This window comes from Hydra viridissima, unplaced genomic scaffold (assembly GCF_058129835.1).
Source record: "Hydra viridissima isolate aposymbiotic clone 2 unplaced genomic scaffold, HvirCarnegie_v1 scaffold_16, whole genome shotgun sequence".
NCBI classification, from domain to species: domain Eukaryota; kingdom Metazoa; phylum Cnidaria; class Hydrozoa; order Anthoathecata; family Hydridae; genus Hydra; species Hydra viridissima.
Genome location: NW_028324315.1, coordinates 2490682 through 2507286, shown reverse-complemented (window position 1 = coordinate 2507286; position 16605 = coordinate 2490682). Strand labels below are relative to the sequence as shown.

At 28.7% G+C, this 16605-nt stretch overlaps 2 protein-coding genes across 5 annotated transcripts in view; one reads left to right on the top strand and one right to left on the bottom strand.

The window, feature by feature from the left end:
- The window catches only part of LOC149877309 (uncharacterized), a 318348-nt gene that overhangs the window by 106951 nt on the left and 194792 nt on the right, over window positions 1–16605 (top strand). The window lies entirely within an intron of this gene.
- LOC149877320 (uncharacterized) overlaps window positions 1–16605 on the bottom strand; it is a 52084-nt gene that overhangs the window by 338 nt on the left and 35141 nt on the right. For all 4 annotated transcript variants that reach the window (XM_090073819.1, XM_090073822.1, XM_090073820.1 and 1 more), the window contains 2 exons: window positions 6667–9196; window positions 4194–4243 (listed from right to left, as the gene is read on the bottom strand). In XM_090073819.1, the coding sequence (XP_089929945.1) occupies window positions 4194–4243; window positions 6667–9196 (2580 nt within the window). The remainder of the gene's footprint in view (window positions 1–4193; window positions 4244–6666; window positions 9197–16605) is intronic.

Below are 16605 nucleotides of genomic sequence, written 5' to 3'. Positions count from 1 at the left end.
TCAGGAGCACTTTTGTACTGCTACTTACCAGCGCCTAAGTTTAAGTTAGAATGCCTGGCTTCTCATTTAATCAAACCTAACAAATAGACAGTTTTTATATATAGGGAGAGAATTATTTATTTAGACAAGATAAACTTTTCAAATGTTGAGAATTCAAAAAATGTTCTGAAATTAATTTTATTCCAGCCTAATATATTGCTATTTAATTAATTCATCAGTTTAGTAAGTAAGCCGTAACTACAAGTCAAAAATTTATTGAAGTAAATTTACGTCAATGTTTTCTATATCAAGTCAAATATCAAAAGAACATAAGGAACATATTTTTTCTAAAACTTGTGTCATTTTGGCCACAAAAACAAGCAAAACTGTTCTTAAAACAAAAATGCCACAAACTCCAAGCAGATCCTGAAATATGACTATATGACATTTAGTAAGAACTACCTGGTTCCTCTTGACTCCTCAGAATTTTAAAATTTATTTAAAAGTTTTCAGTTAGGTAACTTAAAATATTTTTTTTTTTTGTTCCCGACTTTATTCTGGTGTAAAGAATCCGATAAAACAATCAGAAACTGCATAAGTTTTCATAAAATATCCTTAATTGCCTCATCAATTCAAACTTTTTATATAATTTTAAAGGCTCAATTTAGATGCTTTAGAAACGCATGTGCCCTAAATAATATTGTACAAAGATTTTGCCAGACGTCTTTTAATATTAAATAAACTTTCATAAAACATAAGAAATTTCATATGCAAATGAAATATCTATCTAAAAGCATAAATTAAAATAAATTTTTCTCACAATACTTTATTAACTCAAAAGCTCATGATTTAAAAAAAATTGTATTTTTATTATTAACTTGAATAAAATGATAAATATTAAGATAAGTAAAAAATAAGTGTCAAATTCATGATAAGACTTGGGTAGATGCGTTAAGATTCAAACTATACATCTGTCCAGCTGTTGTTAGAGGTGCCTCAATGGTTAAAATTATGTTAGAAACTGGAACCCAACACTCACCTTCTTTTGTTTGCTATAAACGTTTAACAAATACTGTGCATATGGATGAACTTTATCATGACATATTGCTGGGTATAGTCAATTTCATTTATTGAACCAATCCAATGAAATGTGTCATACACTGATTAAATGCACTGACTTTCAGTGTATCAATGTCAGTTTCTTGATTAGATTGAGTTACACTTCCCAGAAGCTGAAACAGCAATGCACAATTTTGTTCTTAAACTACAGATCATAGAAAACCAAATAACCTCTTCAGAATATTTATTTTAAAAGAAAAAGTCAGCTCTTCAAAGATGCACAAAATCAGTCGCTTTTACTTGTGTTGGTCACTACTAATACATTCATCATTTTATTTAGCAGGTATTTACCAAGAAAATCTGTCACCGTATTGTTAACTTTATGTAATGATATTTCAGAAAGTGTTTTTTCTTTTTAAGTGTTTAAACTGCAAGTATCCCCTCTGTTTTCTTTTGATATTTGCTTTGCGCATTTTTATTCTGAGACATTGAACTTTCTGGCAGTATATTTTCTTGACCAAAACTCAGGTATGAATGTTTACAGCCGAATTTCAGTTTTTCTGGTACAAACAACTAACTTCCTTTTTACTTTTGCGGTCAGCTTATTTAGATCATTACAATCAGTTTTGTCAAAATGTCAGCTAATGATGCGTATTGAAGCTTGTATTATCTGTAAGTGTAAGATGGACAGTTGGAAGACTGGACATTACACTCAAACCTAAGTGAGACTAAATATGAGGATTGCAGTTTGTGCTCAGCAGTTTTCATTATTGCAATGAAAACTGCTGAGCACATTGTGGCTTCTTTTTTCATTTGGTGTGTAATTAGTTGTTATTGATTGATGAGTGATTGATATTGATATTTTTCCACCAAAAAGTTATTGTAATCGTAGCAAAAATTAGTTATTTCAAATTACTTTCTTCTAAGGATAACTGTATAAGTTATCACTTTGGAGTTATTTGTATCATACTATTATAAGTTATTAGTAAAAAAAATTTATAAAAGTAATTCCTTGCAGTTACTCAAATGGAAATTTTTATTGTAACTCATTACACCCTAACTCTGTTATTTGTTTCAAGTAAAATCTCTAAGTATTTACAAAACTATCTATTCACTAATAAGAATAGTATGAGTTCTAATCTGACATTAAGATCTTGTTTTCTGTATACAGATGAAACAAAGAATTAAAAGTGTGCTTGCAGATCTTTCTAAAACTAGTTTCATTTTTTAAAATATTTTTTAGCCGCTTTTGATATTTAGTTTAGCTTTTTAGTTTAACTGTGTTAATCATCTGAATTATCAACTATTATTAAAAATATAGCTATAAATAATACTGTTCAAAAAGATATACCCACCTGATTTCTTACTATCTTGAGATTTTGTTTATAAAATCAAATGAAGTCATTAGAGAAGCAGTTAATACTACTTACTAATTGTAACTAGGCGCTACTGAACCTTTACACCCTCTTTTCTATTGCAGGTTGTGTAAAATCAAAGAAAATGGTATACATTTTAATTTTTGGCCAACACAAACTACTCTAATTCGCAATTAGATGAAACTTTCATAAAATCACTTATGTTTGCCATTTCTTTTTTAACAGAAAGATTTTTTTTTATCTTTAAGCAATACTCTATGCAAAATTGACATGACAAAAAAACAAGAAAAACTGCATGAAAAGAAAGAACCCACATTTCCAAATAAAAAAGATATTTTAAGCAAATTTAACGAAAAACTTGGGATGAGTGAAAATATGTTATTTAATATAATTTAACTATCCATTAATTTAATTTAGTTTAATGTAAGCTTTTTTGAAAGATCACACTTGCAATTGGGCAGGTTATATCAATTAATTAAATAAGGTGTAGAAGCGCTGGCTCAAGCCGAGGAATGTCTTTAGAAGATGTCCAATACGGACTGAGAATAGACGGCGATCATTCGGTTGTTGACTGGAATCAGTTTTGCCGAGACGTATGTGTTTCATTTTAACAAATAATCCAAAATTTACTGTGAAAATTGACGAATGTTTATTTCCTAGAAGAAAATATGAAGTTGGTCGATTAGATCCACAAGAAAAGATTTTTTGTTCCTGAAGTGAATCGTAATGCCGCCGTATTGCTTCCTATAATACAACAATGGATTCGTCCTGGTTCATTTGTGTGATGGGGCATATGGGGTGGTAACATTAACTTACCAGCTTTAGTATATTAACATGATACCGTCAACCATAGACTTCATTTTGTTGATCCTCAAACCGGAGTTACTACGAACTATGTGGAATCAATGTGGTGTCAAGGAAATTAAAAATAATAGTAACGATAGGGCCCCAACAAACTCTGAAACAAATTAAAAAAAGTTACTAAGATGATAAAAACCATCCATTCACTTTTTTGGAATGGTTTTTGAAATGGCGAGTCTTTTAATGAGAATTTTTCAACATTCAACTAATAATAAGAGTATATTGTGTAGGTCAAAAACTAAAATGGATATTATTTTCTTTCATTTTACACAACGACCTTTCAAAATCTGCAAAAAAAAAAGTGGGTAGGGGGTAAGAAAGTACTGTCGCGCTTTTTAATTGGCTTTATCTTTATAGTGTTCTATTATCATTATCTTTGAACAACAATTGTAGTTAATTGTTCAGGTTTAAGTTCTCAATTTAAAACCTTTTAAAGATATTTGCATGGGTTAAAATTTTCTCTTTGAAATACCAGTTCACTTTTTTTTTCAATTAAAAGATACTTAGATGGAGTTTTTGGTCAGCTCTGAACTCTTATAATTAAAGTCAATCTAAGTAATATTTTTTTCTCGGTAAATAGAAAAACTGCCTTTTAAACAATCCCATTGCATATAACTTGCTTAGAGATATCTTCAATACAAAGATACCTTCAAGGTAAGTTAGATAAATTTTGTTTTGAACAAAGCAGCCCTAAGCCACGATGCTAATTCTGCCATTTTAACTGTGTAAAAGTAATTTTTTGAATTGCATATTTGGTCTGCAGGACATTGAAAGTAGCTTAATACACTCATCCGGGGAAAGTTTGTTGAAACTTTAAAACTTTCACTAAAATCTGGTATTATTTATTTAAAGTCTTAACTTAAACAACATAACGGATTTACTATAAAGAGTTTTTTATGAAAAGATAAATGCACTTACTTTCTTTCTTTTGTTTTGATTTATACGCTTCAGAAATCATTTCATTATATCTAAAAGTAATAAAAATATTTAAATAATGTAAACTTTTGCCATTTAATTTAAAATGAATACTTAAAGGTGAAAAATGTTTTTTTTTTTAATTTGTAGCTGATGAAGTTTTATTTTTTTTCGGCGTTTAATATTGTAATAACTTTGTAGCTTTTTCAACTTTCATATGTCTTGTTTAATAAAGAAGCTTATTAAATTGAGGGCTATGCTAATTTAAAAACCAGGACATCAGTAAGCCTTAATAATGTTTGACTGGTTCAACCTTTTTTAATAAGAACCGCAATTACTTGTCTAGTGCGACATGCCCTTATTAATTGCACCTTTAAAACTCAGTCAAACTGGCTAATAATGTGCAAATATAAATAGAAACTTCCACGCAAAATGTCTTTTATTGAGATCAAATCCCATTGGAGAAAAGTTTTCTTTCCTTCACAGGTTTTTTCATTTAACTTGATGCAGTTTAAACATATATATTAAGCAAAATACATTTTAGTTGCACGATTTTTAAATTGATTGCTTTCATCATTAGCACTTGCATATTCCATTTGTGTATGCATAGCTGGTTTCTATCATTCGTGACTTTAACTAGAATCTTTAGAAAGATGTTCGCTGACCAATTATTTAGCACATTTTCAACAGTTATACTGAGGCAAATTATGAATGTACGCGTATTAGACACACAGTAATCAGAAAGATTTTACAATTGAAATAAAGAACAAACAAAAATAAAGGGCGAGGTATTTTTGTTTTTTGCTTCTTTTTCTGTTTAATTTAAAAAAATTATCTTTTTTTAAAACTGGCATTTTTGAACTTTAAGCTTTCATATTAAGATACAGCCTTGTTAAAAACGTTGTAATGTTGATGTCAATTTCAACTTGCAACAGCGTCATTTTTCAGGAAATATTGTCTTAACAGCATCCTTAAGTAAATTAGATAAACTATTAAAGTAAGCAAAATATCGTAAATATTCTCAGTTCCTCTTTACTTCAATAAAGATTTTACACACTAAACATTGCATTAGCTAACTTTTTAGATGTTTCTTAATCACACACATCCACACACAAAAAAAAGACTTATATTTATCAGTTACAACTCTCCATATCCCAGACTTTTCTAATGTTAACTTACTGCCACTGCCTTTCATGTTCATTTCAACAAATATAAATTATGAAAAAAATATTTTTGTTCAAATATCATTTCTATAACTTAAATATTAAAACTTTCAAAATGTTAAAATAAAAAGAAAAATGAAAATATCTCACAGCCTTTTTTTAAAAAACAAAAGAAGTATGACTTTGTCTGGATTCTTTTTGTTAGAAGATTTCATGATATCAAATTATTCATATGATTTGCTTGTTTCTTCTGATTTTTCCGCCCCTTTTTCAATTTTTGAAATGCATCTGTCAATAAACATCATGGAATAGGTTAACTAATTTTTATTTCTTTGAAAAGTCCCATTGTACAAAGGTTATCCAAACAACCAAAAGATATCTTTTGTTTTGACTGTAGCACTTGTCAGCAAACAGAGTTAACTGTTCTTTTCTATCATTCTTGTTTTCACTAATATAATCATCTAAAAATTTTATTACTTCATTGGGTCCTTTATTGGCAGCATTTTCTACTTAACAACATAAAGTTGTTTTTTGAAAAATAAGGCTAATGATACCAAAATTGTGTACCCATGCGTCTTTTGAATTATTCTTCTCTAAAGTTATTTATTTACTTCTAGTTAGTTACTTTTTCATAATCCATACATAATACAAGACTGTCCTCTTGTTTGTCGAACTCATATTATTTTGTTTCAACATAGAAAACCTGTGCTTTTCAGATATGATTATCATGTTCGACTGTGAATTTTTTTTTCCAAAAGTTTACCTCCTTTCATAAATTAGTGTTAAAAAGAGTAATGTAAATATAAATTTGAAAAAGCTATCAGTAAATTATAACAAGTTTGCTATTCACTTTTATAATAAAAAGAATTTAAAATGTAACTTTATTACAACCTAGAGATTAAGTTTAAAAAGCTTGATTATTAAAAAATTGTTAATTAATCTTTATATGATCATAACAAACTAAGACGGACATGTGTAGAATGTGGTGGAGCAAGTATATGTGAATATTGTAAAGTAAGATAGAGTTGTTGTAAGTTCATTCGTTGCTATGTTATAGGATATGTTAAATTTAAACTATTTTTGTGATGTATTGTTTGCATCGAATAATATATCAATACTTTTATTCGTTAAAACTCTTCAAAAGCCGTGGCCTGAAGTAACGACCAACGTTGATATGATATAGTTCACATTTTATGCCTTTCAGCAGTTTAAATAAAGTTCATTCCAAAATGAAATAGAAGAGTTTTTGTAGAAAAACTAAAACTCTAAAATAAGTTATAGAAAAACTGCCTCTTAAAATATAAATCACTTACATTAATTCATTTTTGTCGTCAATTTTAAAGTGCTCATTCCCAATATATTCAATGAAATTCTTTTCAGCTCCAAGGCCTTTAAACTCATCACATTGATCATTTATACTCACAGTCTGTTCTGTTTTTATGCATAGATCTTTTTGATCATTACTAACTTTTACGTCGATCATTTGAACTAAGTGTTTATCAAACCAATCATTTAATACATCTTTAACAGTTGCACTCTTTTGGGATGATGTACTTTTTGAGGGTAAAACAAAAAATATTAAAAATGAATTACTTCTTGCACAAACATCTACAATGTCATGCCTGAGGTATTGCTCTTCCGGATCAACAAAGACAATAACAACTTCTGATTCTACTCCACCCATTACTCTTCTATCTGTTACAAGAACATTTAGTTTACTTTCTTTAATTTGTGCAATGACATTTTTCTTTTCATCGATTGTTGGTGGTTTCCTCCGTAAATGCGGTGCATAAACTATTGGCTGATGATATTTAGTAATATATATTGCATAAGCCACCAACTTGACTTCTTCCATATTGCTACATATCACAACAGTACCCTTATCCTCTTCCTCTATTGAGAAACAAATCTTTTGCAATACAACTGACAAAATCTTAGCTGATCTATCTTCTGCCCAGTTAAGAAGAGGAAAATATATCATTTTAGGCTTACTACCTTCAATTGAGTGTCCAACAACACTGGATTTAAAGATATAGTGAGTTTCCATATAAGTTTTTGTTCCAACAGCTTCTTGACGGTTTAACTTTGACGCTTGATCTAAATCATTATAATTGTAACTTGTGAAATGACTATCTTTTAGTCCATTGCCGAATGAGAAAGTTTGTTGTGTTGGCCAACCTGTGGTAATAAAGCTACTATTTTCTAATTGTTCACTTGACAAACTTTTAAATGACTCATCTCTTTCATGTTGTAGTTTATCTAAACTATTTTGGGCATGAAAGCTAACTGTGCTTGACTTCATAATAGTTTTTTGAGCTGAATCAATTAGTAAGTGAACAAGTGTTGTAACTCTCATAGAGAATTTAAGAGCAATGTTCTTCATACCTATTTTTTCTTCATCAAAACAATTAGTTTCCATTTGCTCTTTTTGACTGTCATGGTTTATAGTTCGATTCTTCTTAATGCTTTGAGGTATAAAAACCACTAAAGAGCCGTTTAAGCTTGATGAAAACAGCTCCTTTAACTGCTTTGCATCTTCTTCTTTGACATATTCACCAGAGAGTTCATCAAGTACAAAATTTACTGCAGTTTTTTCATTTGCTGTAGTGCTACCATAATATTTTAGTAATTCTGGGAGAGAAATGTCCCTCTTTGCTGGTTTTTCCTGCGTGTTCCACATATATTGCCAGAACTGGAGTAAGTTACCACAAAAAATGGTAACATTACTTTTTTTTTCTAAGTCATCAACAAATTTTTTCATAAAACATTCAAATAACGAAAAGTGGTCGCAGCATATGTAATACAGAATGGTGGGCTTTGAAGCTTCCTTATAGAGTCTTTTAACAATCTCTTTTCCAATAATTGACTTTCCAGCGCCATGTCCTCCAATGATAACTTTTTTAGGGCTTTTGTCATTTATTGCAACTATTTGTTCACGGTTTAGGATCATTGTTTTAATCTGTTTTTTAGTACTTGCTTCAAGTGTAGGAAGGTCTTCATTTGATTTAGCAATAATCAACATAGTTAAAGCAATAAGTTGCTTAAAAAGTCTGTCATTCTCTGTTGGACTACATTCTTTTGATTTTTTAAATTTTCTGCAGGTAACTAAAAATTTACCGCACCACCATTTGTTTAATGTTTCGCATGATTCAAGTTCGTCCTTGCATATAAATAAAACATCAAAATACGGAAATTTGCACGAAAACTGGAATTCTAGTTTTTTTTCTAAATTCTGTCGTTGAACTGAAGTACAAGCTACTACTCCCACAACAGTTAAGGCTTCTTTTTCAATAATTGGTTTATTGACGGAAACAAAGCATTTGACATCAGTTGAGCAGTTTTTAGATTCTCGTTCGATGCAATCTTCTGAATTAGCAACACGAACAATAAAGATCAGATTTAATTCCGAGTAAAATGCAACAATTCTTTCTTCATTAATGAGTTCCTGAATATAATATTTTAATAAACTTGCATGGTGAGATAAGTCATAACAATCCAAAGCAGCAGATACACCATTTTTAACCTCTTTTTCAAACAACTGAGTAAACAATTTTGAAATATATTTGGCGTCTATTTCTTCTTTTTGCACTATTTCTTCGGACACGGGATCGAGAGAATATAATTGGGTTTCATCTTGAAAATTCCTTTCAAGATATTCCATCGCAAACTCTTTAATAGGTTTTTCTTTTGATATTTTAGATTCGGAACTGAGTTCTCCTCTCCAATCCAAATTTTCTTGATCTGATGGACGACTGGATTTAATCCAAGGAAAATCATCGTTGAAACACGGGTCTGGTGTTAAAATGTGTATCTTTTCAAATTTCATTTCGTAGTTGATTTTTCCTTAAGAATATCAAACAAAAAAATTTGGATTTTTTAAGTTTTGTGTTATCTAACTAAAGCGTAAATGACTGTTGTCTAAAGAGATGGCCAGATTTTACGTCATAGCACTCAAACTAACCATTTTTTTTATAACAGTCATATGTTATAAAAAAAAAAGATTTAAAATAGTATTAGGAAAAGGAAATTGATGGCTCACCCCATTTTTTAACCGCTTACCAACAAATAATGTCCTTCCACATAAATATATATATTTTTTAGTGGTTGATTATTTGACCATTGTCATTATTCATGCATGTAACAGAAAAATGACGAAATTATTGACCACTCAGGTGATTTAAGGCCAGTCCAAATTTTTATGGTACTTCGTCCTACCTTCTATAGCTTCTTTTTTTAAAAAAAACATTTTTTAAAAATTTGTTGTCTAAGCTGAATAATACTTCGCAAAAGTTGGGCTAAGTTGAAAAAAATATTATTGACTAAAATATGGTGGATAACGCATATTGTCCTTAAACTTAAAGATGAATGTTTCAAAAATTAAGGGTTTAAATTGTTAAGCACAACTTTCCTAGTTATTTACAAGCTAAAAGACATCGATATTGAGTTATATTGTTTTTTCATACTTTGATTCAGAAGGTAGGGTAGAAAGTCCGACGTTTAATTATTTCTTTCAACGACGTACAATCAAGTGTCGAGAACTCGGTAATATTTAGCGATTTTGTTTTGAAAGGCTTTTTGATGACAGCATAAACAGAATGGTTTCTGTTGGTGGAAGTTATTCGTAATAAACAAAATAGAGCGTGTGGTCATTATATACATATAAATACACATATAAGTTTTTATATATATAAATTTATTATTTTTAGTTGGTATTTAGAATTAAATAAGTTTGGTTAACAAGTTTGCTCATTTGTTTTTATAATTTTTTAAAAGGTACTTATTTTCATATCTGCATTTAAAAATAAGTTCAGTTTTTTTTAATTAGTAAATTTTCTTGATCTAAATAAGTGAAAATTTCAAACTTTATTTGTTAATAAAATATACATTTTTGAGATATATTATTATAGGTTGGCGTAGTTTTTAGAATAGGTCAGTTTAATTAAAAGTTAATATTTTTTCTTTTAGCTGCCTAACATATTTTGAGAGCAGTCTCTTTTGAGTGCTTTTCAAGATTTTTTTTATTTTTTAATGTAGTTGATGGAACTTCCTGGTCAAGGAAATCAGTTACTATTTTACAATGCTTACTATATAACTAAAAAAAAATTATTTACAAGTATATTTTATAATTATCTAAAAATGTGATTTACTTTACTATAGGAGGATGGATCCTGCTTAAATACAACACATTGAAATTTGACAGATAGCATGTTTAATTTATATAGTAAAGATAAATAATACTAGAGAAAATAAAGAAAAAGAAAATTTTTATTTAACAAGAATGAAAATATTGCGAGAAAGAAAAAGAATTAGATTTAAAATAAATAAATTGATAAAATCAGCAGTGGTCTTTAGTAGACTGTCGACAAAACAAATTTAACCGATGTTTGGAAGAAATAGAAATCGATTTATTAAATTCTTTTGTAATAAAATTATTATTATTCAAAATACATTATAAATCAATGACAACAAATGCAAGGACATTAGTTGAATTAACAAATTATTTACATAAATTTATTAAAAGCAGCTAAATGAGTTTAAAGATTATGGTCATTGTTGAATGTTTATATACATCAAAAGGAATTATAAAAACTTTGGAGATTGGTTTTGAAAACACCATTTGTGATATTCTTGGAGTAATAGTTTAAATTCTAGCAATAAATTTTTGTTAAATAGGATTTGATTTGTAGTGATTATAATGATTTAATTTATCATAATTTTTTATTCATTTTGTTTTAACAAATCATCCAGTCAATTGATTTATTAATTTTTTGTTTGTTCAGATATAATCTAGATTATCTAGATATTGTTTAGATATTATATATAATATATATATATATATATATATATATATATATATATATATATATATATATATATATACGCTTCCAGTTTCTCATTTCAGAATCGTCAAGAAGTCTTTCTATTTTCTTGTTCTTTAAGAACATTGAGCACTTTCTATTTTCTATGTTCTATTCTGAACATTGAGCACTAATTTTGTAAAATACACTATCGCAATTTATATCCTATATGAGAAATCAGTTGCAAGTAATAAGTATTCAAAATTTGAATAATAAATAATGTGATTTGTTATAAATCATTATATTACATACTAATTCATAACATGTTATGAACTCATGATATATACTGAAAAAACTAGAAAACTTTCTTGTCGGACTTTTTTAGTTACCGCTTTATTATAAATGTTTAGAAAAATCCCGCGGGATCTGAGCGGCACAATTTTATTCATCCTCATATAAACGAAACAAACCCGAAATTTACGGAGACTGGCCTTTAACTACCTGACTAACCATAAACTCATGGATACAATTTAGCCCTTTATTATAATTGCAACAAAACAGCCCATTGTGAATGCATTTTTTGGGCGTTGACCATTAAAATACCATCAATAAAAGGTAAACTACTAAGCGAAGAGAGATTTTTAAAAAAATCTTTTAAATAACTTTGTTTTAATAAAGAAAATGGAAAAGAAATGTTCAAGATATAGAAAGAATAAGCCAATAGATCAGTTTATGTTAAATGAGAAAGAAATGAGAACTTGTTGTCCTTACAGGACTTATTCAGTTATGACAAAACACTGGTAGAAATGTGAACATAGTAGAACAGCACAGCTTAGATTACGTTTGATTGAGGGTAAGACTAAAAACGGATTTTGTATTCACCTTTGAGCGTAAAATCATTGTAAAGAATGTAAAGGTGCAGGTGTTTATGATCATTATAAACTAAGATGAACATGTGCGGAATGTGGTGGAGCTAGTATATGTGAACATTGTAAAGTAAGATAGAGTTATTATAAGTTCATTCTGTACTATGTTATTAGGAATATTTAATCTGAACAATTTTTGCATTGAATATTTGCATTGAATAATTTATCATTAATATATCATTAATATATCATTAATATATCATTAATATATCATTAATATATCATTAATATATCATTAATATATCAATAATATATCATTAATATATCTTTTAATATATCAATAATATATCATTAATATATCATTTGCATTGAATAATATGTCATAATAATTGCATTGAATAATATATCATAATATTTGCATTGAATAATATATCATTACTCTTAGCCGTTAAATAATGTTTTTAAATATTCTGAAATTTTGTTAGATAAAGCCACAATATAACTTACAAATACAGTAGCGTGCAAAAGTATATAAACAGCTAAGTTTTTCAAGTTTTTTTGTCCTAACTTTTTGAATTTTCACTGAAAATGAACGAAATTTTCAACAATTGTTTCTATAAGGTGATTACATAGTGTAATTTACTCAAAAAAATAATAACATGTAACGGAAGGGAGAAGTTCAAATTTTATTGAAAACATAATCGTGCAAAAGTTTATAAACAAATGAAAAAAATTCAAAAAACATGTCTAATTCCTACTCAATTTTTTATCACAGCATGTTAGTATTTTGTTGGGTAGCCTCTAGATGTTAACATTGCTGAACAACAACAAGGTATGAAGTCAACTAAGTTGATAAGAACATCTATGGGAATATTTGCCAAGCAATCCAAAAACACCTGAAATAAATCATTTTTATTGGTTGGTTTTTCGCCTTTCAAATGACAATCGAAATGTTTCCAAAGATGTTCAATTGGATTTAAATCTGGGTTTTGAGAAGATCAGCCCGAAGTAGGAATTATATTCAACATGAAAAAATTTTTTAAAAAAAGTTGCTTGGTGCTATGGATTGTTGTCTTGCTGGGAAATCCAACCATGAGGGAGTTTGTCCTTTCTATGTGGCAACATTCTTGACTACATCTATATATACATTCTGATCCATTATGCTTTCGATGCGATGAAGAGGACCAATAGAATGACAACTGAATGACTCCCTAACCGTTATATTGCATCACCATGTTTAACTGCTGGTATTTGATACTTAGGAGCAAATCTTTCATCTTTCGGACGTCTCATGTACTTAATACAACTGCTACCAAACATACAAAGCTTTGATTCGTAACTAAATAAGACTTTTGAACGTTCTTTTGAAGTCCAATTCAAACGTTCTTCTGCAAATTTCATTTGGACTAAGCAATTAATTGATAATATTTATGGTTTCTTGACAGGATAATGACTAAACAAATAATGCTGACGCAGTCGACATTTTGTAGTATCTACGCTGCACCTAACAACGTAATTGTTGTTCAAAATGCTATTTAATTTGACAACACTTCTGCGTGGATCTTGTTTCGATAGTCTTACGTAAATTCTGTCTTGATGTTCTGTAGTTATCTTTTGCCTTCATAGACGATGCTTGTTTTCAAGTGTTTTACGGTCTCTATATCTCTTAATTAGTTCGCTAATTGTTGATTTAGGCGCATCATAAAGTTCAGAAATTTGCTTATAAGAAGTCTTCTTCTCTCAGCACGTGTTATAAAATTTTTCTTTTCTAGGGACAATTCCCTAGACTTTCCCGTTATTTTTTAATTTCAGTTTAAGTTAAATATTATCTCAAGTAAATTAGTTTTAATACTAATTGGTTTTTTTGATGAAATTTCTATTTTTTTAATGTGGCATGGAACTGTTTATAAACATTTGCAAGATTACGTTTTCAATAAAATTTGAATTTCTTCCTTCCGTTACAAATTTTAGTTTTTTTAAGTGATTTATACTATGTAATCACTTTAGAAGAACAATTATTAAAAATTCCATTCATTTTCAGTAAAAAGTCAAAAAGTTATGACAAAAAATTTGAAAAATTTAACTGTTTATAAACGCTTTTGAACGCTACTGTAAGCTACAATCACATAGTCTCTTTTTGCGAGGTTTTACAGTTTTCATTTGAGATTATTTTAAGCAAGATATCACTAATAAACTTTTCTACTTAATCAGGTTCTTTGACAATGTTGTCAAATACATCTAAAACATAGTCATTAAGTTTAAATACAACTTCTTTGTTTTATAGATCTGATATTAATATAACAAAAGGGTTTTTCTATAAAATGAATAGAGAAGAAATAAAATCATTCAAGTATGATTTTCAAATTTAATTTCGAATAAGTTTGTCATTTCCATTATTACAACTGTTTTTTAATTTTGAATAGTAATTGGATCACAATCAACCAAATATCTAGCGCAAAAAACTTTACGAAAGTTTCATCAGGAACATCTCAATGAATAGATAGACACATTCATTTATTTAGAGTTCCAGCATCTGCTTTTGTTTTAAAACCAATGACTTTTTCATATATTAAAATATATGCAAAAGTTATTAGGTTTAATACAAAAACTAAGTTTATAAAAAATTTCATACATCTTCAATAGTAATTAAGAATGCTGAAATTAGCTTTAAACAATGTGAGAAATTAGAATTTACAGGTACCGAATATGGAAATAATAAAATAAATGAGAAAGTAGTGATAAAGCTATCAGAACGGAAAAAAAGAAAAGATGAAAGAAATATGTGAATATGTGATTGATTATTTTAAATCACAAGGCTTGGGAGAAATAACTATGATGCTTGGTGACAAGATTTATGCATTGACGAAATGGCAGAAGCCATTTGGATAGATTAAACTTTGAGCGTACATATTACTAAAGGAGAAAATTTTTTTGCTCGGATTTGACTAATTTAGCACACCTGACGGTAAAAAAATTTTGTTTTCCTGATATCGAGAAGTTAAAAAATTTTTTCCCAAATGTGTTTTCTTTGTCTTTTTTCAGTTATTTAGAAATAAACAAAAATTTCCATTATAAAACGGACGTTTTAAATTTCAATGAAAGACTTTTAAATGACGAAAGTATTTGGAAGTTTTGATAGAATGAACTAAGAAGTGGAGCAAAACTAAATAGCCCTGGTGAAATACGTGTAATGTTTGAGCTACATGTTATGTAAACTCATCCAAGTGATATTTATATCTTATTTGAAGGCAGATTAACAAAAGCTGATGGTACAAATTATGCAAATGCAGATAATGCTACTCTTACTAATGATGGTTTAATGTATCTTTTTAGCAATATCAAGTATCAACTAGAAGGTCACGAGACTGAACCTATAAACTGTCTTTGACAATATACAACTATGCTTGGTTTACTAAAATATGCTGATGACTTTTCAAGATCTCATGGATTAAATCAGTTGCGGTATAAAGATACAGCAACACCATTAACCATAGTAGGTAAAGCAGGTTTTGCTGTAAGCCAAGCTTACATAACTTAAAGTCTTGATTCAAAGGGAACATTTCGTTAGAAAGTACATTTATGTCTATCTTTGGATTTTGAGAGGACTTTTTAATTATCAGCTTCAAAATTCTGCCATCATTGATAATCCAAATTGGACAAACATTTACGTCACATTAAATTCGGCTAATTAAATTCGGTCACATTAAATTCGGATATCCTGCTGCTGATTATGATTTTAATTTTACTCAAAAAAAATTAATTGTATCTATGGAGATGCTGCTTCATTCAAATATGACACCATCTGGTTCAAAAACACTATTCCCAATCTTTGTTCTGGATGCAAGCACGCAAGTAGAAAAAGTAGTCATCTACAACTGAAATTCACATAAATGCAATTTCCTGCCTAATGTTCCAGCTAATACTCAAGCTTTTGTAGTTGTTGTTAGTGAAAAATTCTTGTCAATTGTCAATCTGATGGAGAGAAATTTAAGTTGATCAATTGAACTGAACGCTTACGAGGATTTGAAGGATCTACTAAGTATTATTACAAACAAAAGTGGTAAAGCTAGAAGAGCTAAAGAAAATATAATGACACAACAAGGTGAAATGTTGGTCACATTTAAATAAATAAAAAAAGAATAGATTTGTTTAAAGGTAATCATTTATATGCTTTAGATTCAATTATACATTCGATAAACTCTTAAGATAAAAAGCTCATAAAAAATCTATTCATTGGCTTTGTGATGCAAGAAAAAATCCAAAATCTCGCTCATAAAGGTCATTAGAATCTGGAGAAGAGTTTACTTTTCTAAGCTTCTATAAAATTTCCAAATTATTTGGTAAAGTATCTAGAGCAATCTCTTTCTTGAATGGTCGTGTATGAAACAACTTATAGACAATTAATATTAGTTTTGAAGGATCCACTGAGCAAAGATCTGACTCTAAACTAAGTAGTTTATTAACTGACATAATTATTCTAATCAGCTCAGTTTTTCTTAGTTTTAAATAATCAGTTAGGCTTAAGCTTTAAGCTCTGCTTTTTAAATCTTTTACCGTCAATAGTTTGTTCCCGGCTCTTAATAGATTA